The sequence below is a fragment of the Lontra canadensis genome, unplaced genomic scaffold, assembly GCF_010015895.1.
Source record: "Lontra canadensis isolate GAN:19392208 unplaced genomic scaffold, GSC_riverotter_1.0 scaffold125, whole genome shotgun sequence".
Classification (NCBI taxonomy): domain Eukaryota; kingdom Metazoa; phylum Chordata; class Mammalia; order Carnivora; family Mustelidae; genus Lontra; species Lontra canadensis.
In genome coordinates, this window is record NW_022631119.1 from 2,514,519 (window position 1) to 2,539,364 (window position 24,846).

At 50.0% G+C, this 24,846-nt stretch overlaps 2 protein-coding genes across 2 annotated transcripts; one reads left to right on the forward strand and one right to left on the reverse strand.

Moving 5' to 3' along the window:
- Window positions 1-12,793: 12,793 nt before the first annotated feature.
- On the forward strand, window positions 12,794-22,058 carry CAPNS1 (calpain small subunit 1). Its single transcript, XM_032842165.1, has 11 exons — window positions 12,794-12,841; window positions 13,712-13,935; window positions 14,901-14,934; window positions 15,179-15,268; window positions 15,416-15,473; window positions 15,571-15,635; window positions 18,277-18,345; window positions 18,439-18,517; window positions 18,667-18,783; window positions 21,266-21,324; window positions 21,506-22,058. The coding sequence occupies exons 2-11, from the start codon at window positions 13,730-13,732 to the stop codon at window positions 21,530-21,532; spliced, it is 804 nt and encodes a 267-aa protein (XP_032698056.1). The 5' UTR covers window positions 12,794-12,841; window positions 13,712-13,729; the 3' UTR covers window positions 21,533-22,058.
- Window positions 22,059-22,784: 726 nt separating this feature from the next.
- Window positions 22,785-24,485, reverse strand: LOC116857751 (cytochrome c oxidase subunit 7A1, mitochondrial). The gene is made up of 4 exons (XM_032842166.1): window positions 24,381-24,485; window positions 23,562-23,648; window positions 23,336-23,420; window positions 22,785-22,908 (listed from the first exon to the last, which is right to left on the reverse strand). The coding sequence occupies exons 1-4, from the start codon at window positions 24,393-24,395 to the stop codon at window positions 22,853-22,855; spliced, it is 243 nt and encodes an 80-aa protein (XP_032698057.1). The 5' UTR covers window positions 24,396-24,485; the 3' UTR covers window positions 22,785-22,852.
- Between the last annotated feature and the right edge of the window lie 361 nt (window positions 24,486-24,846).

Sequence of the window (24,846 nt, forward strand, 5' to 3'; positions counted from 1 at the left end):
TTGCTTAGCTGATAGCTGGGGCCCATGAGACTGCTCTTTGTCTTTTGTTAGTTACTGTAATGTTTTGCTGCTATAACAAAAGGGACCAAAAAAAAAAATAGTGGCTTAAACAGGGTGGTTTATTTCTTATATAAAGTCTCATGTAATCACCGAGAGCTGGTATGGTGATCCCTCTGTGTCAGAGGTCTGTCTCCATACATATATCTTGCTGCTCTCCCTTCTCCTTCTCATGATTTCCACATCATCACATCCAGGCACCAAGGAGAGGGGAAGGATACCTCTTGCCTTTAAGGAATATATGCAACTCAAAACTTGTTTCTATTTCATTGGCCAGAATTTTGTCTCATGGCCACTTGTAGTTGCAAAGTAGACTGGGAAATGTAGTTTTTATTCTGGGCAGCCATGTTCCTAGCCAAATAGCAGAAGTTCCTATACCATAGAAGCTGGTCGGAGAAAGGAGAGTGGGGAGTCAATGAGCAGTTCCATGACAGTTCCTGTGGGTGGGAGACCTTACCTGGCTCGCTTAATAATACTTTTAAAAAGAAAGAAATCAAAAAGACTAGAAGGAGCTTGAAGCCCCTCATAGCATTGTTGAGCTGGGCAAAGTACCTTGTGCCTTCCGGTATGTGACTTCTTCCCATGCATTCTGGGGAACTTCGGTCACACTGTGCATGAGTCTGCATGTGCTGAAGCCCCTCTTTAGCTCCTTGAAGCTTTTTTCTGGGGTGACACAGATTCTCTGTCACACATGGAACACTGAGATTCACATCAGACACCCACCAGGGATAGATACAAACCTGTACATACACACACATTATTGAAATCGTTAAGGTACAAAAACAAACAAAAAAAACCCTGGTCACTTTAGAAAAAGATCCCAAGGCTTAGGCTCCTACTGTGTCAGGGAGTTGTCAGAGCGAGGAGCCTTAGAGGGGATGTCCCCCAACTTCTTAACCAGCACCTACCAATTTAGTTCACCCAGAGTCCTTGAACCCTGATTTCATAAGTCTTCATGTCCTTGCAACAGTAAATATCCAACACTCCACAGTTTTTGAGCCTCTCAATGTATGTCAGGCCTCGTACTGGGGATATGTTCATGAAGTGGACACAGTCCTTGCTTGGGATATAAAGGCAGACAAACATTGTCTCTCTCTCTCCCTCTTTCTTTTTTTCTTTACTGTGATAATAATAAGGTGGCCGGCAGTGGGGGGAGGAGAACAAATCACTAAATCTGCCAGTGCTGCTGGTATGACAGAAGGAATGGGGATAGAGATGTGAATAGGAATCACCTGAACAAAAAGGGACAGGGCTTTGTAGGCCCAAAATAATCCCTTTGGTGCTTCATGCCCATCAGAAACTCGATCTCTGTGCTAAACACAAACTTGGGCTGAAGGCGACCTTTGTCTTGCTGCTGAGCTAAATCAGTAACTGAACGTGCTTAATGGCTTGCTGGCGTTGATTCATGTACCAATTACAAACTTGAGACTATTCAGTAGGTTAAGAGAGGCGGTATAACCTTACTGAAGAAAAGCACAAACTCTGAAACCCAGCAGCCTGGGTTCAAATCCCAGCTCTGTCGTGCAGACCCTGGGGGACTGAACAAGTATTCCTTCTCTCTGGGTTTCAGCTTCATTCCTATAAACCGGGGGCGATGACAGTACTTCCCCCGAACGACTGTTGTGAGCATTAAATGAGCTAATCCATAGCGTTATATCAGCTCCACGCACATAGGTAAATGCCTTACTCAGTGAAGACTAGCGATAAGTGTAAGAACGACTACACACGGCCAACATTAGTGATGCTGGCTTTATTTAATTCTCACAGCGGGACCTGCCCCTAATTTTTTCACCTTAATTTCTTAACTCACCCCACCTTTGCACATCTGGGGTCAGCCCCCCACCCGGAGGAGACTCCCAGAGTTTTCCAGGTCGACGTTAGTTTCCCAAGTCCCAGCAACCTCAGGTGTCCCAGACGCGTGCAATAACCACCAGCTGCCACATGGGGGCAACAGCTCATTGCTCCGCAAACCCCGCGCAGTGCGTCGTGAAGCGTGGAGTCTCGCGGGCGTTGGTCGGTGGCTCCAGCCAGGCACGCGAACTGCATTTCCCAGAAAACCATGAGACAACATCAGCCTCATTATCCTCAACGGAGGGTCGCGCGGAATTGTGGGATGAAGGGATTTGGGCTCCTCCCTGGAGGGCGGTGTTGTGCAAGCGTGGGCCGCTGCCAGGCCGTCAGAGTTTAATCAGAGGTTGGTAACCGACGTCCTGGAGGCTGTGGAGGGCAGAGCTGACCTTCTGGTCTCCTGAAGAACCCAGACGAGGTCACTCTGTGGCCTGGAGCTGGCTGGGACGCCTTCCTTCCTTTGCGCTTTCCTGCATCTCGACTGGTCATTGACGCTCTAGGCTTGTCGGCAATCAAGCCCGGTGAAGGCGCTTACATCTTAAATGAAAAAATCCCCTTTTTCCTCTCTTCTCTCTTCTAAACAATTAAATCTTTTTTTTTTTCTAACATATTAAGAGAATTTTAAATTAGAATAGCTAAGGCTTTCCCAAGTACCCATCACCCAGCTTCTCTAGTTATCTAACATATGGCCAGTCGTGTTTTATTTTGCTTCCTCTTCTCTTCTCCCATTAAAGCAAATCTCAGGCAATATGTCATCTCATTTGGAAATGTTTCTGTCAACGTTTCCTACCTCTAAAGATAGGAGTCTCAATCATATCTTTTAAAAATGCAATAATTCTTTTTTTAAATAATTCTTTAATATCGAATATATATCAGTATTCAGAAGTCCCCGGCTGTTAAGATTTTTATTTATTTATTTATTTATTAAAGATTTTATTTATCTGACAGAGACATCAAGAGAGGGAACACAAGCAGGGGGAGTGGGAGAGGGAGAAGCAGTCTTCCCTCCAACCCGGGAGCTGAATGTGGGGATCCCAAGCTGGGATCAGGGCCTGCGCAGAAGGCAGATGCTTACCCAACTGAGCGACCCAGGCACCCCTTTTTAAAAGATTTTCATTTATCTGTCAGAGAGTGAGAGAGAGCACAAGCAGGCAGAGTGGCAGGCAAGGGCAGGGAGAGAAGCAGGCTCCCCCCTGAGCAAGGAGCCCAATGTGGGACTGGATCCCAGGACCCTGGGATCACGACCTGAGCCGAAGGCATCGGATTAACCGATTAACCGATTAACCAGCTGAGCCACCCAGGCATCCCTAAAGCGTGGTTTTTAGTGTAAGAACAATCTACTGGATAATGTAACAGAATGGTTGGCCAGACTAGAGAACATAAGAATTTATAAGATAGAAGCAATCCATCAGTTGGATTGATCTCTCATTTATTTGGAGAAAAATATCAGTTTGGAATCCCATCTTACATGATATAACAAATTCCAGTTGGATTTGAATCATATGTGTATGGGGGAATCGCACAGTGAAAATCTAATGGAGGTTTTTACCAACAAATATTGCATAACTTCTGTATGGGAAAAGACTTCAAGATAGTAGGGGGAACAAACCATCAAGGTAAAGACTGATGAATTAGGCTGTACAAAGAGCTGAATCTTCTCTTTTTTAAAGATTTTATTTATGAGAGAGAGCATGAGTGGGGGGAGGAGCGGAGGGAGAGGGAGAAGACGACTCCTTGCTGAGCAGGGAAGCCCAATGTGGGGCTCAATCCCAGGACCCTGGGATCATAAGCAGAGCCAAAGGCAGATGCTTAACCGACTGAGCCACCCAGGAACTTCGGAGCTGAATATTTTATATGTCCAAAAAGGGTGTAGGCAAAATTGAAGTAAATATGCATTAGAGAAGTATATTTGCAACAAAAATGATAGACGATTGGTTAACACCCTCAATGAATGAAGTTATTAACAACATAATGTGAAATTATCATGAAAAGCCAACAAATAAAAATGGGCATGGAATATTAAAAAAAAAAAATTGTAGAAGAAATATCAAAGGCCAAAAAATCCCACGAAAGCACATTCACCCAACAATGTTACTTAAAATACTGGGACACCTCCTTTTGTCTGTCAAATCAGCAAAGATCTTAAACTATGGTTCCGTAAGTCTGAGGACAGTTCAGGGCAATGAGAGACTCCATCCACCACGGTTGGGATGTAAATAGCAATGACTTTCTGGAGAATGACTGTGTATCCTGAATCCAAAGCCTGAAAATATGCCCATCTATTGATCCATCACTGACATTTCTAGGAATTTAGCCCCTGGAAATAATCAGGGAAGTGGGTGAATCTGAAAGGATTTTCATGGGACCATTTTTTAAATTATAAAAAAAGGAAGGAAGGAAAGAAGGAAGGAAAGGACAAATGCAGAAATAATGTTTCAGGAAGTGTTAAGAATACTCAAAGATTAAAGGGTTTCTTGATAAAAGAAATGTGGATTTTGCTGGCTTAAACAGAATCAAATGAGCTGCTTTATCATAGGAATTTTCATTAATCTGCTAGATTCCATGATAACTATACAAGAAGGAATCTCCAATGCATTATTTTCCCTCTTTTTTAAAAGATTTTATTTATTTATTTGACAGAGATCCTACTTGTGAGAGGCAGGCAGAGAGGGAGGAAGGGAAGCAGGCTCCCCGCTGAGCAGAGAGCCCAATGTGGGGCTCGATCCCAAGACCCTGAGGTCATGACTGAGCTGAAGGCAGAGGCTTTAACCCACTGAGCCACCCAGGCGCCTCTCCAATGCATTATTTTCTGAAGAAAGAGCTGATGTCTAATAGAGAAGTCAGGTCACAGGTGAGCAGTCGAAGGGAACAGAGCTGCTCGTTCCAGGTTAATACAAGTTGTTTACAAACTGATGGGCAGGATGCAAATTGCATATGCAAATTTTATATAATTAGAAATACATGAAATTATTCCCAGGAAACAAATCAAGCAGGTAATATAACTAAATAGAGGTTGTTTTTGAAAACTGGGTGAATTTTTCCTTTTAATTTTTCTCTTGCTATATTTTATACATTTTCTACAATGAGCAGGCATTAGCAGGGTTTTTTTAAAAGATTTTATTTATTTATTTATTTGACAGAGAGTGACACTGGGAGAGAGGAAACACAAGCAGGGGGAGTGGGAGAGGGCCAAGCAGGCTTCCCGCTGAGCAGGGAGCCCCATGAGGGCCTCAATCCTGGGACCCTGAGGTTATGACCTGAGTCAAAGAGCAGACGCTCATGACTGAGCCACCCAGGCGCTCCACATTACCAGGGATTTTAAACATTTTAAATTATGAAATATAGCGCACCTACAGGAAGACAAAATAAGGATCATTATAAAGTGAACACCCAGGCATCAGAGTGATGAGGTTGGGATACGGGAGCCCAGAAGGCTGTGGGATGCCAGACAAGTTCCCTGATTAACGTGGAGCAGGAGGCAGGAGGGAATTACTTTATGGAGGGGAGCCATCTAACCCATGGTTTGGAAGGATGACGAAGGTCTGTTGTGCAGTCATGAAAGCACATACTCTATTGACAGGTTTTCATTCTGATGAGGAAGTCTGAATTATATAAATAATCCCCCAAAGGATGATGATGATGAAGAAGATAATAGCTAACTAAGAATTACTGACCATGCGTCCCAGGTCTAGCCTTGGGCGGCATGATGCTGGGGACACAGTGGTTCCTGAGATAGCCCTGCCCACCAGCATAAGGCCCCCCAATCCAGTCCAGGAGACAGATATTATTGATCATTACTGATTTTAATTTGTTATGATGTCTTGGGGAAGAAGTTTCCGGAATCCTAGGAGCCTATGACAGGGCAACCTCTCTAGTCTGTGATGGGAGGTCAAGACAGACTTCCTGATGAGGAGCAATCAGTAAATCACCTCCAAAGCAAAAAGGGTAGGAGAAATGTTCCTGCAGAGACACAGCCTATGCAAGAGCCTGGCAGCAAGGGAGCCTGGGAAAGAGGAGTGGGGAAAGGGTGATGGTTACTTTTTTGTCAAGCTGACTGGGATACATTGTTTCTGGGTGTGTCTGTGAGGGTGTTTCCAAGTAAGATTATCATGTGAATCCGTAGACTGGTTAAAAAGCTGACTGTCCTCCCCAATGCAGAAGGTATCATGCAAATCTTTGAGGGTCTGAGAGGAGCCAAGTGGCTGAGGAAGGAATGATTTGAGTTCCGCCCGACTTGGTGCTGGAACATTGGTCTTCTGCACTCAGACTGGGACTTATACCATCAGTTGCCCTAGCTCTTGGACCTCCTTGGACCAGGACTCAAACCACTGGCTTTCGTGAGCCTCCAGGTTGCAGACAGCAGGATGTGGGACTTCTCAGCTTCTGTCATGTGTGCCCATTTCTTTTCTTTTCTTTTTTTTTTTAAAGATTTTATTTATTTATTTGACAGACAGAGATCACAAGTAGGCAGAGAGGCAGGCAGAGAGAGAGAGAGAGAGAGGAGGAAGCAGGCTCCCTGCAGAGCAGAGAGCCCGATGTGGGGCTCGATCCCAGGACCCTGGGATCATGACCCGAGCCGAAGGCAGAGGCTTTAACCCACTGAGCCACCCAGGCGCCCCTGTGTGCCCATTTCTTAAAATAAATCTCTTTCTTTCTCTCACTCTGTATATTCTATCGGTTCTGTTTCTCTGGAGAACCCTAATACACTGCTAAAGAAAGGGCAGTGGAGGGACACCTAGGTGGCTCAGTTGGTTGAGTGTCTGCCTTCAGCTCAGGTCACAATCCCAGGGTCCTAGGATTGAGCCCTGTGTCTGGCTCCCTGCTCAGTGGGGAGCCTACTTTTCCCCCTGCCTACTGCTCTCCCTGCTTGTGCTTTCTCTCCCTGTCAAATACATATAAAATATTAAAAAAAAAAAAAGAAAGAAAAGAAAAGAAAGTGAAGTGGAGGGACATTCATCTGGATTAGTCATCACATAACTATTTGGCATCAACCACGCTTGAGTTTAGACCTGATTCTGCCGTCCCCTCAGGTAAGTGACACCCCCTCTCAGAACCTCCGCTCCCTCATGTTGGTTCCTTTAGCAAAGAGTTCTGAGTAGCTTTGCAAAATGTCCCAGCTTGGTCAGCAAGACCTCAGGAGGCATCGAGCTCGGTTAGTTATGACTATTAACAGTTTTCAGTTGGTGGCATCGTAACATGAACATCGTTAAGGCAGCAAATTGAGAGGATTGAAAGCATGAGCTATAGAGCCAGCATTTCTGAGTGCAAATCTTTTTTCTTTTTTTTTTTTTTAAGATTTTATTTATTTATTTGACAGAGAGAGATCACAAGTAGGCAGAGAGGCAGGGAGAGAGAGAGGAGGAAGCAGGCTCCCTGCTGAGCAGAGAGCCCGATGTGGGACTCGATCCCAGGACCCCGAGATCATGACCTGAGCTGAAGGCAGAGGCTTAACCCACTGAACCACCCAGGCGCCCCTTTTCTTTTTTAATAAGCTTTATGGAGGCGCCTGGATGGCTCAGTACGTTAAGTATCTGCCTTCAGCTCAGGTCATGATTCCAGGGTCCTGGGATGGAGCCTGGTGTTGTCCGGGCTCCCTACTCAGCTGGGAATCTGCTTCTTCCACTCCCTCTGAACTTCCTCCTCCCTGCTCATGTGCTCATTCTCTCCTTTTCTCAAATAAGTAAATAAAATCTTTTTAAAAGTCTTTAAAAAAAAATTAGGGGTGCTTGGATGGCTCAGTTGGTTAAGTGTCTGCATTCAACACAGGTCATGATCCCAGAGTCCTGAGACTGGGCCCTGCTTAGGCTCCCTGCTTGGTGGGGAGCCTGCTTCTCCCTCTCCCCTCTGCTCCTGCTCTCTCTCTCAAATAAGTAAATAAAATCTTTTTTAAAAATTTAAACAGGCTTTATGCCCAACATGGGGCTCAAACTCACAACCCTGAAATCAAGAGTCAAATTCTCTACGAACTGAGCCAGACAGCTCCTCAGACAGCCCCCTCGCTGAGTTCAAATCTTGACTCAGGTACTTAGCAGCTGCGTGATCTTGGAAAAATAATCCCATGTCTCTCTTCATTGGCATGATAGTAACAACTTCTACCTGCATCAGTCAGAATAGGCTAGGTTATGCTGCAGTAACAAATGAGCCCTAGACCTTAGTAGACTAACTCCTCAAATTTTATGTCTTACTTATACTAACAGCCAGATGTCCTCCATGCCACAGCTCAGTGATCCAGCTAGCTTCCAGCATGTGGCACCTTTGTGCTTACATGGCTCCCAGTGCTGCTTAGGTAGGGGATGAGAGCAGAGAACATCTTGTACTCACTTTTATTTTTTTTTTAATTTTTTTAAAAGATTTTATTTAGTTATTAGACACAGAGAGAGAGATCACAAGTAGATGGGGTGGGGGGGGGGTTGAAGCAGGCTCCCCACTGAGCAGAGAGCCCGATGCGGGACCCGATCCCAGGACCCTGAGACCACGACCTGAGCCGAAGGCAGAGGCCCAACCCACTGAGCCACCCAGGCGTCCCATCTTGTACTCACTTTTAAATGCTACATTTAGGGGCACCTGGGCGGCCCAGTTGGTTAAGCAACTGCCTTCAACTCAGGTCATGACCCCGGAGTCCTGGGACTGAGTCCCACATCGGGCTCCCAGCCCCAAGGGGAGTCTGCTTCTCCATCTGAACTCCCTTCTCATGCTCTCTCGCACTCTCTCTCTCTCAAATATAAATAAAATCTTAAAAATAAATAAATAAATGCTACATTTTAAAGTGATGCTCTGGGAGTACCTGGTTGGCTCAGTCAGGGAAGCCTCTTCCTTGGGTTCAGGACATGATCTCCAGGTCCTTCTCAGTGGGGAGTCTGCTTCTCCCTCTCCCCCACCCCCAGCTTGTTCTCTCTTAAATAAATAAAATCTTTAAAAAAAAAAAAAAAACTCACACTCTTACCAGCAACTGGCTGGCTTACTCTGTCAAGCATACAACGCTTGATCTCTGGTTCATGAGTACAAAGCTCCACATTGGGCATAAAGATTACTTAAAAATAATAATAAAATAAGGGGCACCCAGCTGGCTCAGTTGGTGTGGCATGCAACTCTTGATCCTGGGGTTGAAGTTCGAGCCCCACAATGGGTACAGAGATTACTTAAAAATAAAATCTTTTAGGGGTGCCTGGGTGGCTCAGTGGGTTAAAGCCTCTGCCTTCAGCTCAGGTCATGATCCCAGGGTCCTGGGATGGAGCCCTGCGTTGTCGTTGGGCTCTCTGCTCAGCAGGGAGCCTGCTTCCCCTCCTCTCTCTCTGCCTGCCTCTCTGCCTATTTGTGATCTCTGTCTGTCAAATAAATGAATAAAATCTTAAAAAATAAAATAAAATAAAATCTTTTAAAAAGTAAATAATAAGACAAAATAAAAAATAAATAAAAGGAACACTCCCAACATTTCTGTTCACATTTTATTGGCCCAAACATTCACATAACCATGCCGGAGTTCAAAGGAATCCGGAAGATGGTGGGGGACTTCAGTAATGCTTGCTGTACTCTCTCATCAATGCTGCTGAAATTCAATGAGAAAATTCACACAAAACCTTTCCTTTGTTCAACAAATATTCACAGACAGAGATCACAAGATATTCCAGGCACTGTTCTAGGAAGTAGGTACACAGCAGTGCACAAGACAGACAGCAATCCCTTGAGGAGCTCATATTCTAGTGGGGGAGGAAAACAAGGAACTGGATAAATAAGTAAACTATACGCTATGGTACAGGTGATAAATGCTAAAGGCAGTGTGGGGGTGGGGTGGGGAGTGTGGGGGTGAAATCAGAGATCTGAAAGGATCTTCCAGAGACCACTAGATGTGCAGACTTGAGGCACTAAGAGGTGAGGCACTAAGGCGTGGCTACAGAGAGCCTGGGTAGTGGGGCAGCAGCCCTCAGCGGCACCTGGAGATGGGCTGTTTGGCTATTGCTGCATTCCCAGAGCCTCCTTGTCTGTGTTCAGCTGGGAACATCCAGTAGGGTTTCTTCTCACTTTCTTAAGGGGAAGTGTCACCTGTCACTTTCAGACAGGTGACAGGACAGATTATGAGCTTGGCGACCATGGTAAGGACTTTTTTTTTTTTTAAGATTTTTAAAAAATTTTTTTATTGGACAGACAGAGATCACAAGTAGGCAGAGAGGCAGAGAGAGAGACAGGCAGAGAGAGCAGGCTTCCCGCTGAGGAGAGAGCCCGATTCGGGGCTCGATCCCAGGACATGAGAACATGACCTCAGCTGAAGGCAGAGGCTTTAACCCAACTGAGCCACCCAGGCGCCCCATGGGGAGGACTTTTGATTCTTACAAGGACAGAGGTACAGCCAGGCGAGGGCCCTGACTTGACTGGGGGTATCACAGGCTCCCTCTGGCTGCGGGTGGGGAGCAGACCATGAGGGCAGGCAGGGGAGCAGGAAGCCCAGGGAGGAGCTGCTGTGGTGTCCAGGACCAGGAGGACAGAGGCTGGGCCAGTGCTGGTGGAGTCAACAAGGTTTCCTGTCAGGTTGGAATAGGTGTGGAAGAGTGGTCAGGGATGATCCTGGGCTCTCTGGTCTCAGTCTCTGGAAGGACAGGGGTGCCATCAACCTAGATGGGGAATGGGGGGAGGGAGCAGGTTTGGAAAGAAGTCAGAAGCTCAGTTTAGGATGTGTGAAGTTTGAGACACTTCTAAGACCCCCATGAAGAAGGTGAGTAGAATGCAGTTTGTAGAACTACCTGGAAATGTCTGGGTGGAAGACAGAAATCTGGATATTAACAGCATAGGAATGGAATTTAAACCACGTTATGTGGGGGAGAACTTCTATGGCATCCTCTATGGAAACCGTAAGGCCTGAGGCTTGATACTGGCCAGGGTTAGGAGGTCAGGGAGACTGATCTCAGTGACAGTGGACAGTGAGTGGCACGAGATGGCAGTGTGTATTCTGAGAGAGTGTAAGTTATAAGCAAGAAGCTGCAAGCCTCACCCAGTCTCAGGTGGGGGTGGAGACAGAGTTTCCTAGAAGAGGTGACTCCTGAGCTGACACGAAAGCCTGAGTACCTACATCACCAGGTGAACACCAGAGTGTTCCAAGTCGAGGGCACAGCCCGCACAAAGGCCTGGCAGCAAGTGAGCCCTAGAAAGGGCAGACGGCGGAAGCTTCCAGTGTGGCAGGGAAGGGTGTGGTGAGAAGGGAATGTGGATTAGTCATCACCAAAAGTTTTGGCATCAGCCATGCCGAGGTTCACACCTGGTTCTGCCATCCTCTGTGACCTCAGGCATGTGACCCCGCCTCCATTTTCTCTCTTGTAAGTTCCTGCCTCATAGCCAAGGCTTGTGTAGTGATTCTTGGCCTGGTTGCTACTGCAGTTTTGTCTCTTGTGATCTTGATGTCTAAGCTATTATCATATTAATTATAGTATTTTTCTAAGTTCACTGTTTTTAGTAATCTCTACACCCAATGTGGGGCTCGAACTCATGACCCCAAGATCAAGAGTCTCATATCTTCCAACTCAGCTAGCCAGGTGCCCCCAATATTTATTATATTATTGAAGAGTCAATGCATTAGAGTAGTGGTTAAGGTTACAGGCTAGGGAGTTCACCCTCAGAGTCAGTTTATTTCTAAAATGGAAATACTGCATACATCCATTCCATAGGACTGTTATAAGGGTGTATGAGGGATATGTAAAGTGCTCAGGAGAGTGCTTGGCAGTTACTTTTATCAGTATTATCTAAGGGTGAGTCAGTCATCCACCTGAGGAATCCAGGTGGGCTGCAGGAGGAGGAAACAGCATGGGTACAGGCACATGGAAATGATTCCTCTTTACTAAGCATTTACCACTTAAATCTGAAGGGGAAGGGGAACCCTTGTTCTCATTTTACGGATTAATAAATCCTTGCTTAAACAAACAAACAAAACAAAACAAAAAACAGCCTTCCTCAGCGCCCAAGGGATCCCAGTTATTAAAAGGCAGAGCCAGGATTCAGACTCAAGCTAAGCCAGCCTCCAGGAGAGATTCTATGGGCCAGACATCCAGAATGCCTGGGAACCAGATTTAACTCCCTCTGAGGAGCCCTGAAGTTGGAGGTTGGAGCCCGAGAGCAAAAAGTCTCCAAAAGAGGTTTCAGGCGCCATTTTTCCTGCCAGCTTCTGCATTCCCCCCGCCCCCACTCCTCCACCCGATCTCGGGAACATCTAGTCTCAGAAACCAGGCAGTGGCGAGAGGGACTGTTCCTGTGCCCAGGCCCCTCTTTAGAGATGGAAGAAGGAGGCGATACTTGGCGACCCTGACGCGGGGTAAAAAGGTGAGGGTGGAGGAGGCACAGGCAACTTCTGCAAGCGGCAAAGTTCTTCCCGCCGTTTGGCCGCCATCCCGGCTACTGCAGGGTCCCGAGAAATCTAGTCTGGCCTTAGCCCCTGCCCCAAATGCGGGTGCGTGTCCTCGGGCTGTGGGCCAGACAAAATTCGGGGTCTCCAGATGCTTTGTCGCAACAAGAGTAGGATACGGGGCCGCGTGCCAGGAGTCCCTTTTCCAGAGGACAGAAAACCGCACCCGTGGCCGCATGGAGAAGAATCCACACTGCAACACTAGGGGGTGATCTCGGGCGCGGCGACTGAACCTCCCTCCCAGGATTCATTCACCTGAGCTGTAAAGAACCGGGGAAGACCTTAGGCCGCGGGAGGTTGGGCGGGGTCGAAACCCACAGTTCAGGAAACGAGCAGGACGGAGCCGCGGCTGCCGCATCCCGTTACGAGAGGCGGGCCTGGCGCACGCAGGCGCAACTTCATGCCGGCTCTAGGACCCCGCGGACGCTTGGTGGGCCGCTCCGCAATGCCTAACTGGGTCTAGGCCGCCTGAGTCACGGGCCCCGCCCTACGGAGCCGGACACAGGCAGAGGCCCGGGAGCAGGACGGACGGACCGACTAACCGGAGGATCGGTGAGCGCCCGATTTGGATTACCCCTGTAGTCCGTAATCCCGGTTCTTGCGGCCCCCGTGTCCCACAAAACCCTTAAATCCTGGTCTAGGGGTCCCCCAGACTCATGACCTCAGATTTGAAGCCCCAGTCTGTCTGGCACCCAGTTATCCCGCCCTGGGGACTCTTCCACCCTCTCACTCGGGATCTAAAATTCGAGCCCATGGATTTTAAAGGTACCCCATAAATTTCTGCCAGGTTCGAGTCTCCAGAACCACGATCCTTAGATCCGTTCTCCCAATTATAATGGGAACCCCGTTATCCCGGGCCCCGGGTTGGCACCCACAATCTTAGATCCGAACCTATAGAATCAGCGGTGACATTGTAATCCCGCTGCTGGAAGTAACGAAACCCTCAAGCTGGGATTTCTTAAACCCTGCCCCAGAGGCCTCCAGGTGGAGAATCTCTGATCCTGACCCGCCCACGACCCCTAAATTCAGTTCTGGGGCTCGGTCTCAGGCGTCAAAGATGCCTTACACCAACTTGGGGCCCCCCATCTTGAGAACCCCACCAGACCCGAACCCTTACTCTTAATGATGCCTATGCATAGACTCAGTTCAGGGTCACTTAAGCTAGACCATGAGATCCTTTGGACACAGAGGGGATTTCAAACCCGAGCCTCCGTCGCTTTCCCACCCATCCTAGAAGTATCCTCCTCCAGAAGCCCCGACCCCATTCCAAATGGACTCTCAAGCTCCAGAGAGAATAGGTCCCCGCCCGGAGGCCTCATATTACTCCCCCAAGTCCAGCTGCCAGAAATGCGTATTTTTGCATGGAGGGAGCGGGTTCAATGGCGATGCGGACTTGTGACTCCTTTTTCCCCCCCCCATTAGGAATCTTAATTTGCAGCCATGTTCCTGGTTAACTCGTTCTTGAAGGGAGGCGGTGGCGGAGGAGGCGGGGGCCTGGGCGGGGGCCTGGGGAATGTGATCGGAGGCCTCATCAGCGGAGCCGGAGGTGGAGGAGGAGGCGGTGGCGGCGGAGGCGGCGGCGGCGGAGGCGGTGGCGGTGGCGGAACTGCCATGCGCATTCTGGGCGGGGTCATTAGTGCCATCAGGTAAGGCGGGGTCCGAAGAGGGGAGGGGCCTGGCGGAGGAGCATGTCCCACCAATTTAGATTGAGGTAACCTGGCGACACCTGCAGTCTAAATTAGGCTGGGCTGGGCCTGGGCTGCGGGATCCGCTTCGAGGGGGCGGACCGTAAGGAGGCTAATGGCCGCTCAGGAGGCGGGGCTTGACATGGGCGGAGTCTGACTGTTGAGGGAGAGATCTGATGGGGCGCGGCTGGGAGAGGTGGAACTTGATGGGGCTGGGCGCGGCCTGCTTCCTGCTACCCGGGAGACGAACGTTAGGGGGCGGAGCCAATGAGGCTTGGGGTCTCTTCATGGGGGCAAGACTTGGCTTATGGGCACGGCCGCGTGGCGGTCGAAGTCGGTCAGTGAGGGGGTGGACCCAGAAGAGGCCGAGGCCTAATGGCATAGGGGAAATGATCTCGAAGGGGCTAGGTCTGGCTGGGAACTGTATGGGTTAAAATGGAAATAGGACCTGGTAAATGTGGACCTGATAGATGTCGTTAGGGGCCTAATTTACAATGGCCCCCCCCCTTCAAAGGGGTAGGAACTCATGGAACTGGGGTGGGATGTTGGGAAGAAACAGGCTTTTAGAAACCCATAGGATGGAGTACGTTCCTAGACAGAGGGAATGTGAGGAGAGTGGAGCCCCAGGAAGCTGGGTCAGAGCTTCTATGAAGCGAGCTGTCAAAGGGGCTGAATCTGTTGAGGAATCTGCCATTGGGCAAGTGTGCCCTGGCAGGAGTGGGGCCTACTGTGGGGGCAGGGCTCTGAGTTTCCTGCCAGGTGTAACCAGGGCAGCAAAGATAGGGACAGGTGAGGACAAGGACAGATAAGTCAAGCAGAGGTAGAGGAAGGGAGGTGGGGTTTGTACAGTTGGGTTTCAGGGGCTGTTGCTGTCTTTGGAGGCCCACCCGCTAGTGCTAACTACTCCCTTACTTGTCTCCCCTCAGTGAGGCAGCTGCACAGTACAACCCAGAGCCTCCGGTAAGCTATCCTCAATAATCAGAGACCCTGCTTCTCACTCCAAGGCCTTTCCCAGCACCCATCATTGTCCATTTGTCCCTCTTAGGAAATTCCTCTCCATGTCCCCAAACTTAGTCATGTTCCCTGGACCATCTCTCATTCCTTTGATCACCCAGCCACCTAGCCCACTCTGACTTTCCCACCTAGTGCTTTCCTGGCCAGGGCACCCCTCCTCCACTTGCCCTGAGATCTTCTCCCTCTGCAGCCTCCACGCACCCATTACTCCAACATTGAGGCCAATGAGAGCGAGGAGGTCCGGCAGTTCCGGAGGCTCTTTGCCCAGCTGGCTGGAGATGTAAGTAACCCTGGGCCCCCATCCTTGTCCTGACTCTTCCTTGCCTTCCTGTGGGCTGCCCTTGCACATACACTCAGCAGTGGCAACCCCCAAAGAATCCCTACTCTCCCTCGTGACACTCTTCCCATCCCTGACTTTTCTCCACAGGACATGGAAGTCAGTGCCACAGAACTCATGAACATTCTCAACAAGATCGTAACCCGACGTGAGTCATTGGGCTCAACACATAGGGTGGGCTTAGAGTCATGGGCGCTGGGGTAGCTGTGACCTCTGATCTCTGACTTTCAACTTGTCTCCCACAGACCCTGATCTGAAAACTGATGGCTTTGGCATTGACACGTGTCGCAGCATGGTGGCCGTGATGGATGTATCCTTTGGGGCAGTCTGACTGGAGCCCTGGGTGAAGAAGAAGTTTTGTGAGAGCACGCTTGGGACAGCCAGGATGTAGCTTGCATACCCACAAAAGTGGACATGCATATATGAGAACACACACCCAGGCTTGTGGCAATAAATAGTAATATCAGCTGTCACAGCTGGCACTTCACAGACATCATGTTAAACAGGCAGATTTTTTTTTTTTTTGAAGATTTTATTTATTCGTCAGAGAGCGCAAGTAGGGGGCAGGCAGAGGGAGAAGCAGGCTCCTCGGCAAGCAAGCAGCCTTGTGTGAGATGTGGGACTCAATCCCAGGACCCTAGGATCATGACCTGCACCGAAGGCAGATGCTTAACCCTCTGAGCCACCCAGGCATCCCAAACCAGCAGAATTGTTACAGTCCATTTTGTAGGTGATGACACTGAGACTCAGAGAGAGGCAATCATTTGTCTAAAGGTATACAAAAAGAGGAAGTGGCAGGATAAGAATTTGGACTCAGGCCTTTTAGTCTTGAGAGCCTAAGCTTATTTTATTTCTTTTTTTTTTAAGTAAGTGCTACCCAACATGGGGCTTGAACTGACGACCCAGAGATCAAGAGTCGCATGCTCTACTGACTGAGCCAGCCAGGCATCCCAAGAACCCAAGCTTATAATTGCTGTAGGTGTGGCCATATACATGCACATATATACAAGGGCATACCATATAGGTGAAGATACATGAAGGCATGTTCACAGGAACACACATGCATGTTTGCACATGGGCTGATCATCAGCTCATCTTGAATACATGCATGCTTCACACATGGGGAAAATGTAGACACGTGTATTGTCATGTGATCACACATGTCGCACTGAGTTCTACGAGCTTGGCTGTGCTGCTTAGCAAGGTCTTTGAGCCTCTCGCCTCAGTTTCCTGGTCTATAAAATGAAATGAGTGATAAGGGTGAAACTGATTTGGAGCCATATGCGAAGGGTTTAGCGCAGTGCATAGCACAGTAAGTCATCTGTATGCACTAGCTGCTACTAGGATCCTAGGTAGATTTTCATCTCTGAGTCGGTTACTTCTCTCACTGGGAAATAATACTGGTGAGGCTGGTGTTTTAAGGATTCAGTGAGAAAAGTGACGTTCCTAAGAAGCTTAGCACTACCTGACATGTACTAAGTAACTTGATAAGTCTTGGCCATCATTATTATTGAAAGTTTATGAAACATTAACCCCTGAGCTGAAGGCTTTGTCTCATTCTGCTTGTATCACAAACCCAGCAGGTGTGTACTGTCCTCACCTGATTTCCTAAGATACCCTTGTTTATCACATGTCCTGACATTCATGAAATTGAATTGCTGTTAAGAATTTTATAGAGGTGCCTAGGTGGCTCAGTCGGTGAATCGACTGCTTTTGGCCCGGGGCATGATCCTAGGGCCCTGGAATCAAGCCTTGCATTGGGCTCCCTGCTCAGTGGGGAGTCTGCTGCTCCCTCTCCCCATCAGCTCATGTATGTCTGTATGTCTGTCCTATTCTCTCCCTCTCAAATAAGTAAAAATTAAGAAAAAAAAAAAAATTTTATAAATGATGGGGCACCTGGGTGGCTTAGTTAAAGCATCTGTCTTTGGCTCAGGTCATGATCCTGGAGTCCCAGGATAGAGCCCCACAGTAGTGGCATTGGGCTCCCTGCTCAGCAGGGAGTCTGCTTCTCCCTCTTCCTCTGCCCCTCCCCCTGCTCCTCTCTCTTTCTCTCCCTCTCTCTCTCTCTCTCTCTCTCTCAAGTAAAAAAAAAAAATTTAAAGATTTGTTTATGTATTTGACAGAGAGAGAGTTAGTTCACAAGTAGACAGCAGCAGGCAGAGAGAGAGGGAAGCAGGCTCCCCGCTGAGCCGAGAGCCTGATGCGGGGCTCGATCCCAGGACCCTAAGATCATGACCTGAGCTGAAGGCAGAGTCTCCATCCACTGAGCCACCCAGGTGCCCCCTCAAATGAAATCTTTTAAAATAATGGATAGGGGCGCCTGGGTGGCTCAGTGGGTTAAAGCCTCTGCCTTCGGCTCAGGTCATGATCTCAGGTTCCTGGGATCGAGCCCCACATCGGGCTCTCTGGTCAGCAGGGAGCCTGTTTCCCTTCCTCTTTCTCTGCCTGCCTCTCTGCCTACTTGTGATCTCTGTCAAAAAAGAAAATCTTTTAAAAAAATAATGAATAAAAACACAAAAATGCTGGAACTTTAAAAAGAATTTTGTAAATGAGGTAGTTACTATTTTCAGGTGAGGAGTTTATAGAGAAGCTCAATATAATTCCCCATAGTTATGGTTATGCTTATTAACTTACTTTAATTTTATTTTACTGAAAAATATTTATTTATTTATATAGTAATCTCTGTACCCAATGTGGGGCTCAAGCTCATGACCCTGAGATCAAGAGTCACATGCAATTCCAACTGGGCCAGCCAGGAGCCCCCAAAATGAAATAGGAACTAAACTCTCTATGGATAAAAAGAAAAGTCAAACCGTATCCAGGGTGACGTGACAGGTGGGATGGGAGCTGGGGTTTTTAGCCCAGGTTCCCCTGCTCGGCCGTGATCACAGTGCGTAGAGTGTGTGTGCCTGGGTATAGTCATCACGCTATTCTTAACACCCTTCTACCAGAGTGACACCACTGGCAAGTTGGGCTTCCAAGAATTCAAGTACTTATGGAACAACATTAAAAAGTGGCAGGTGCGTGGCGACCTCAAACTCAAAGCCCCTCAAGCCAGGAAGATGCCATGCCCCACGATGTTCAGTTGAATCCTTCCCTCCCTGTCCCCACAGGCCATCTACAAACAGTTTGACGTTGACCGTTCAGGTACCATCTGCAGCAGTGAACTCCCAGGGGCCTTTGAGGCAGCAGGTATGGCTGGCAGCGAAATGGTCTGACGGGGGTGGGATTGGTAAGGCAGCCCCATCCCCCATTGTGAGCTAGTCTGAGCCTGAATCCTAGGGGTGGGAGTGGGTCTAGCCTTGTGGCCCCAACACCTGAGAAAAGGAAACCATTCCCAGGGTTCCACCTGAATGAACATCTTTACAACATGATCATCCGACGCTACGCGGATGAAGGAGGGAACATGGATTTTGACAACTTCATCAGCTGCCTGGTCAGGCTGGACGCCATGTTCCGTGAGTGACACCCCAGGTCTCTTCCTGGGTGGGGATTTGTTCCACCTCTGGCCAAGGTCTCCTCTGAACCTCACCCTGAGGCAAGCAACTTCAGGGACATCAACAGCCCCGGTTCTTGCCTGCCCTCACATCACTCACAGTCCATTGGAGGAGAAGCAAATTACCAGACAGTGACCGCTCAGAATGGTTACAGCTGGGATACAGGAAGCTCAGGGCTGTGATCAGGCCTGGGAGGAGAAGCTCAGGTCTGAGTGGGTTTAGATTTATGAATGGGAAAGGCCAGTGAGCTGTCTGAACCTAGGAAGCACACGATGCAGACTAAAGGGTCAAGAAGGGCTTTTGGGAGAAGGACAGGTGTGAATTGAGGGATGAGGAGGCGTGACCCAAGGAGAGAGCCAGGACAAGTGTTGATGTGGGAACAGCCTAAGTGAAGGGAAAGAGAAGGTGGTGCTTCTGGTGTTTTTTTGTTGAACTCAATTCTGAATGCTGGAGGGGGGTGGGGGATGCAGAGACATAAGGCTGGGAGGGGTTGGTAGGGGCTGGATTATGAGGGCTCTTATGAACATGAATGCATTGAATCCTTAAGACCACTGAGAAGTGGGAATTATTGTCCCCATTTTCTGGAGGAGGAACCTAGGTTTCAAGGAAGCAAAACTGCTTGCTCCCAGCCACTCAGCTAGGAAGTTGCAAAGTCAGAATTTGAACTTGGATCTGAGAGAACTGAGGAAAAGGAAGCAGGAGCAGTGGGCACAGGCCGTGCGAGGCTGTGTCATGTTCATGGGTGCTCAGACCATGACTGGGGGCAATGGAGAACCATAGCAGGTTCTAGGCAGAGGAGGGATGGGGTCAGGTTTGGTTTTAGGAAGATGTCTCAGCCTCTGGAAGAGCCCACAGAAGACAAAGCATTTAAACCATGGGTAGAGAAAAAGGGGCAGGTATGTCAGGGACATGAGGGGAAGGGAGAATGGACAATAAGGGCAGATGATTCCCAAAGTCACTGTGAGAAGGCCCAAGAAATGGCCACTGGATTCACCAGCAAGAGGGCCAACAGGAACTGCACTGAGTGCAGTGTCCAGGACACCATGTGCATAGACACCTGAGGGTGGTAACCAAGTTGATAGTGAGGGAGCAAAGACAGTGTAGACCTCGGTTTGCCTAGGTTTGGCTTTGGGTAGGGAACACGGAGGCAGGGTTCAGGACAGGAGTGGGGACTACACCAGATTGGGAGCAGGAAGTGCAGCCTGCAGAGCTTCCTTCCAGTAGTCTGTTTGGGCAGGAACTGGAGGGCTTGGCCCTGAGAGGTCTGTGGGAGGCTGGGGCTTGGGCAGAGGTGCGGCACAGGGGAGTATAAGGAGGCCATTACTGGGGGTGGGGGGCTCAATCCTGATGTTCCTGGGGCACATCACTTCACTTCTCTGTGCCTTGTTTTATTTATTTATTTTTTTAAAGATTTTATTTATTTATTTGACAGACAGAGATCACAAGTAGGCAGAGAGGCAGGCAGAGAGAGAGAGGAGGAAGCAGGCTCCCTGCCGAGCAGAGAGCCCGATGTGGGGCTCGATCCCAGGACCCTGAGATCATGACCCGAGCCGAAGGCAGAGGCTTTAACCCACTGAGCCACCCAGGCGCCCCACTGTGCCTTGTTTTAAAATGACACCTCACAGGTTGCTGGGGGGAGGGGGGTTGGGGGGGGTGGGGTTATTATGGACATTGGGGAGGGTATGTGCTATGGTGAGTGCGGTGAAGTGTGTAAACCTGGCGATTCACAGACCTGTACCCCTGGGGAAAAAAATATATGTTTATAAAAAATAAAAATTAAAAAAAAAAATGACACCTCACAGAATTCAACTACATGGGTTAATAATACCTGGAAAAGCACTTTATACAGTGCTTGGCACAGAGTAAGAACTCAATAAAGTGCTAGCCATTATTTTATTATTTTTTAAAAGATTTTACTTATTCGAGAGAGAGAGAGAAAGAGAGCGAGTGACAGCGGGAGCAGGCAGGGAGAGGGTGAAGCAGGCTCCCTGCTGAGCAGGGAGCCCAATATGGGGCTTGATCCCAGGATCCTGGGATCACAACCTGAGCCAAAGGTAGATGTTTAACCTATTGAGCCACTCAGGTGCCCCTATTTTACCATATACATATACATACATTTTTTTAAATTAAATGAAGTAAACTTTATATGCAATATGGGGCTTGAACTCATGCATGACCTGGAGATCAAGAGTCGCATGCTATACCAGCTGAACATGACAGGTGGCCCAAGTGCTAGCCATTACTATCATCATACTGTATGTTAGTATATTTTTATCTTTTTTTTTTTTTTAGATTTTATTTTTAAGTAATTTCCACACCCGACATGGGGCTCAGACTTACAACACTGAGATCAAGAGTCACATGCCCTACAGACTAAGCCAGCCAGGTGCCCTTGTCTATTTTTATCCTAAAAGCCAAATCCCCCAACCCTTTACTTCTCTAGGGGCCTTCAAATCTCTTGACAAGGATGGCACTGGACAAATTCAGGTGAACATCCAGGAGGTAAGAACTCCTGTTCTGGGATGTGGGTGCCCAGCAGGGGACTCTCCCCTTAGCTCCTTGTACCAGCTTGGAGCCTGGGCTCCCTCCCTCCCATTTTGCCAACAACCTTTGGGGGAGAGCAGAGAAAGGTGTCTGCTGTTCTTTGGTTCCCTGTTCTCACCCTGTGCCTTCCTCTCCCCAGTGGCTGCAGCTGACGATGTATTCCTGAACGGGAACCCCAGACTTGCCCCCTCATCGCCTCGCTATGGGAGTCACCTCGGATTCCTCCGTCTCTCCCAGGGCTGAGCCAGGCTGCAGTCTTGTCTTCATGGATCCTGCTGACCCGCAGGTCTTTGGTTCCCCCAGCCCTTGGCACTTGGCTTCTCAGTCAACGGCCAGGGCCCCACATGCCCCAACTTGCCATGCCCCAAGTTACCCATGGCTCTGAGACTATCACACCCTGTCCCGAGGGTCACCCCATCCCTGACACACCCATCCCACACCCACTCCATAACCCCTCTCATGCACCTGTGCCACACCCAACCCTTACGTTGCTTCCACACCCTAGGGGCCATTCTCTTGGTTCTGGGAGGGTCACTCTACACACTCTGGCACACCTGCTCAGAGTCACCACCCTGGCAGCCAAACACTAGGCCGGAACAGGCCCAGGCGCCCCCGTGCCTTTATCTGTGCTCTGCTCTCAGCCTTCCAGGCCCAGGAGGAAATAAAAGCATCCCGATTGCTGCTCTCTCTGAGATCTGCCTCCTGTTCTGAGGGCTGGTTCTGTCTCTTTCAGGGGCAGAGGGAAGTCTAGGTCCTAGAGGGTGGGGGTGGCTTGGTCTGTCTCCATGTCTGTCCCCAGGCCTGGATCTGCATGTTTCCTAGTCCTTTTTCTGATACTGGATTCTAGTTGAGCTGCAGTCTTGTTCTTGAGGAGATCCCCTCCAGATCCTGTGGAGGCTGAGACTGGGACCCAGAAGCCTGGGCAGTCTCTACTACTGCTGCAAGAGCCAGGCTCTTGGGAGGTCTCAGTGCCACCCCCGTCCCACCCACCCCACCCCCGGCCCTACTCTGTTCCCCAAGGCCATGCTTGCTCCCTCTTGCTCCTGAGTCTGTCCTCACTTGCCTCTGCCTCTGTTGTGTCATGGACCATGCGCAGTACCTTCCTTCCCACCCTCAGGCCTCCACAGGGAGAGGGGCTGCCTTCCCAGAATAGAACCCCTCTCAAATTCAAGGACATGATCCCAGATCCCCAGGCCCTAAGAGACAGCCCAGGGGTACTGTTTCGGGTCCCCAGCTCCTCAGGAGGGCTGAGAGGCAACAACATCATTTGAGTAGCCCTGTGTAGTAGTAATCCTCTAGCAGGAGGGACTCAGGGCTGGGGCATCGGGCTGTCATTGTGTAGTGATTCCTTGCTGATGGAAGGATGGGCTGGTGGCTGGGGAGCAGGGTGGGGAACACCAACAAACAGAGGCCACCGCTGGGCTGGGTTCCCCAAGAAGCCAGCACATTTATTGATGCTTGTTCAGGTTCTGCAAGCTTCTTGGTCTCACTTCTGGTGAGGGAAGGAGGCCCAGCCAAGGAAGTACAGGCTATAGACGGTGCCTAGGGAGGGAGTAAGGGGACACAGCGTGAAATTCCTAATTGCCTCCCTGGACCACATCTCTGCTTTTAAGCCCCTCTTCAGGCTCCTCAGTCACCAGTCTGGATCCCAGCTCCCTTCCCAAAGTGCCCTTCAGGTGGAGAATTCCCTAGCCTTGTTGCAGACCTGGCTGCCAACTTCCTCCACAATTCCTGTCTGGACCCCAAAGCCCCTCCTGGGACAAAAGCTCAAGCCCTAGATGCTCCCTCCCTCCCCACAAGCTAGCGTGGACTCCTGGACCGTGCCCCCCCTACCTGGCCAGTCCAGAACCCAATCCCCTCCCTAAGACCCTGTCCAGCCACTAGCCCTCTCCCCAGACTCAGCAAGCTCTCTCCAGCTGAGCCCCTTCTCCTCCCCCAGCAGCTCAGGCTGAGGTGGCCCCGCACTCACCCCCTACACAGAGCCCCATGGTCACTCGGTACAGGATGTTGTCGGTTCCCCCGCCCTTCAAGTGCACCGGGAGGTCATTGTCCGCCTGGGTGGTGGAGGCGTCAGATGAGAAAGGGGTAAAGGCTGCTCCGTGGACTGTATCCCGTCTCCCCCCCTACTCCACTCCAGGACAGAGCCTGAGGTCTGGGTTCTTCCCCCCACCCCGCCCCGCCCCTGCTCCGCCTACCTGGAAGAGTTTCTGTTTCTCAGCCACTCGGTTCTGGAAGCGGTTCCGGGTAGTTGAGCTGAAAGAGCGAACCAGCGCCTGGGAGACCTGGCGGGGAGGGAATCGGAGACACCTGAAAGGGTGTCCCCAAAGGGTCTGGCTGGGGGGGGGCGAGGGGACGGGCACGCTGAGGCCTGACACCGGGATGGCCCTTTTCCTTGCGTGTGTCTCAAAGGCAAGAATCGAACTGTCAGTATGAGGAAGGGAAGGGGTTCTGTCCAGAAAGGCCCAGAAAAAGGGACTCGCGCCTAGAGAGTCTGGCTTGGAGGTTTCCCGGTTGTCTAGGGTGTCCTGGAAGAAAAGCAGACCCAGAAGGGACACTTGATCTGCGGGTTCAAGTCCCGAGATGGTGAGGGTTTGCTTTTTTGGTGGGGAGGGTTTCCTAGATTAACGGGAGAGGCCCAAGTCCCGGGAATGATCCGTCCTGGGTCTCGGTGCCTAGCGGCGTTACCATACTGCATAAAAAGTCCGGGGGGGTGGGGGGCGAGAAGCGGTGTTAAGTTCCCACCGCCTAGGTCCCGGGGTGTTAAAAGGGGCCCTGGATGAAGGGAAGAAGCTCAAACCGGGGTGTTGGGCCATGTTAGGGGTCCTCGGCTGTCTCAGATATCCCTGGGTTACAGGAGGCGGGGGTTGAGGGTCCCAAGCTGTTTAGAAGGGGGTCCGGAGCCCTGAGGGGGGCTCACGTTCCAAGGCCCCAGATCCCGGGATGTTTAGGGAATCTCGTATTGGGGCGAGGGCTTCCGGTTGGGTTTCCTAGCCTGGCCCTTGGGGGGCCCTCACCCGCATGGCCCTCATTCTGCGTCCTCCTCTTCGGCCGGTGTCACCTCCCCTCTCGGCCCAAGGACACACAACGCCCTCCCCTCCGCGGGAATCCCAGGCCACGCCCTCGGCGCGCCGCGTGACCGCCCTGTCCGGGGTCTGCGGTGGCGGGTGGGGTGTGGGGGAAGCCGGGTGAATCCCGCTGCCATATTCGGGTTCGTGCAATAGGCGCGCGGAGTGGACGCCCCAGTCCCAACCCCCACGCCAAAAGGCACGAAGCATCCATCTGTTACTCGGAATTTCTGCTGGTCCAATGGAAAGGAAAACGGAACCAGGGAATACATTTTTGGCTTGTTTCTCCGGAGATACCCATCTGGGGCAAGTGCAGATCTTCTCCCGGGATCTCTCAGATTTCTCCTTACCGGAGTTGGTATTGGAGAGCGAGTGAGGGAGCAGATAAACGGGTTCCAACTTCTCGTTCTGTCTA

Coding starts and splice junctions, on each gene's coding strand:
- CAPNS1 (XM_032842165.1), top strand. CDS start 13,730: ATGTTCCTGGTTAACTCGTTCTTGAAGGGAGGCGGTGGCGGAGGAGGC. Junction 15,269..15,415: donor TTGCCCAGCTGGCTGGAGAT/GTAAGTAACCCT, acceptor TTTTCTCCACAG/GACATGGAAGTCAGTGCCAC. Junction 18,518..18,666: donor AGGGGCCTTTGAGGCAGCAG/GTATGGCTGGCA, acceptor AACCATTCCCAG/GGTTCCACCTGAATGAACAT.
- LOC116857751 (XM_032842166.1), bottom strand. Junction 23,421..23,561: donor AGAAACAGAAACTCTTCCAG/GTAGGCGGAGCA, acceptor TCCACCACCCAG/GCGGACAATGACCTCCCGGT. Junction 22,909..23,335: donor CATGGGGCTCTGTGTAGGGG/GTGAGTGCGGGG, acceptor CTCCCTCCCTAG/GCACCGTCTATAGCCTGTAC.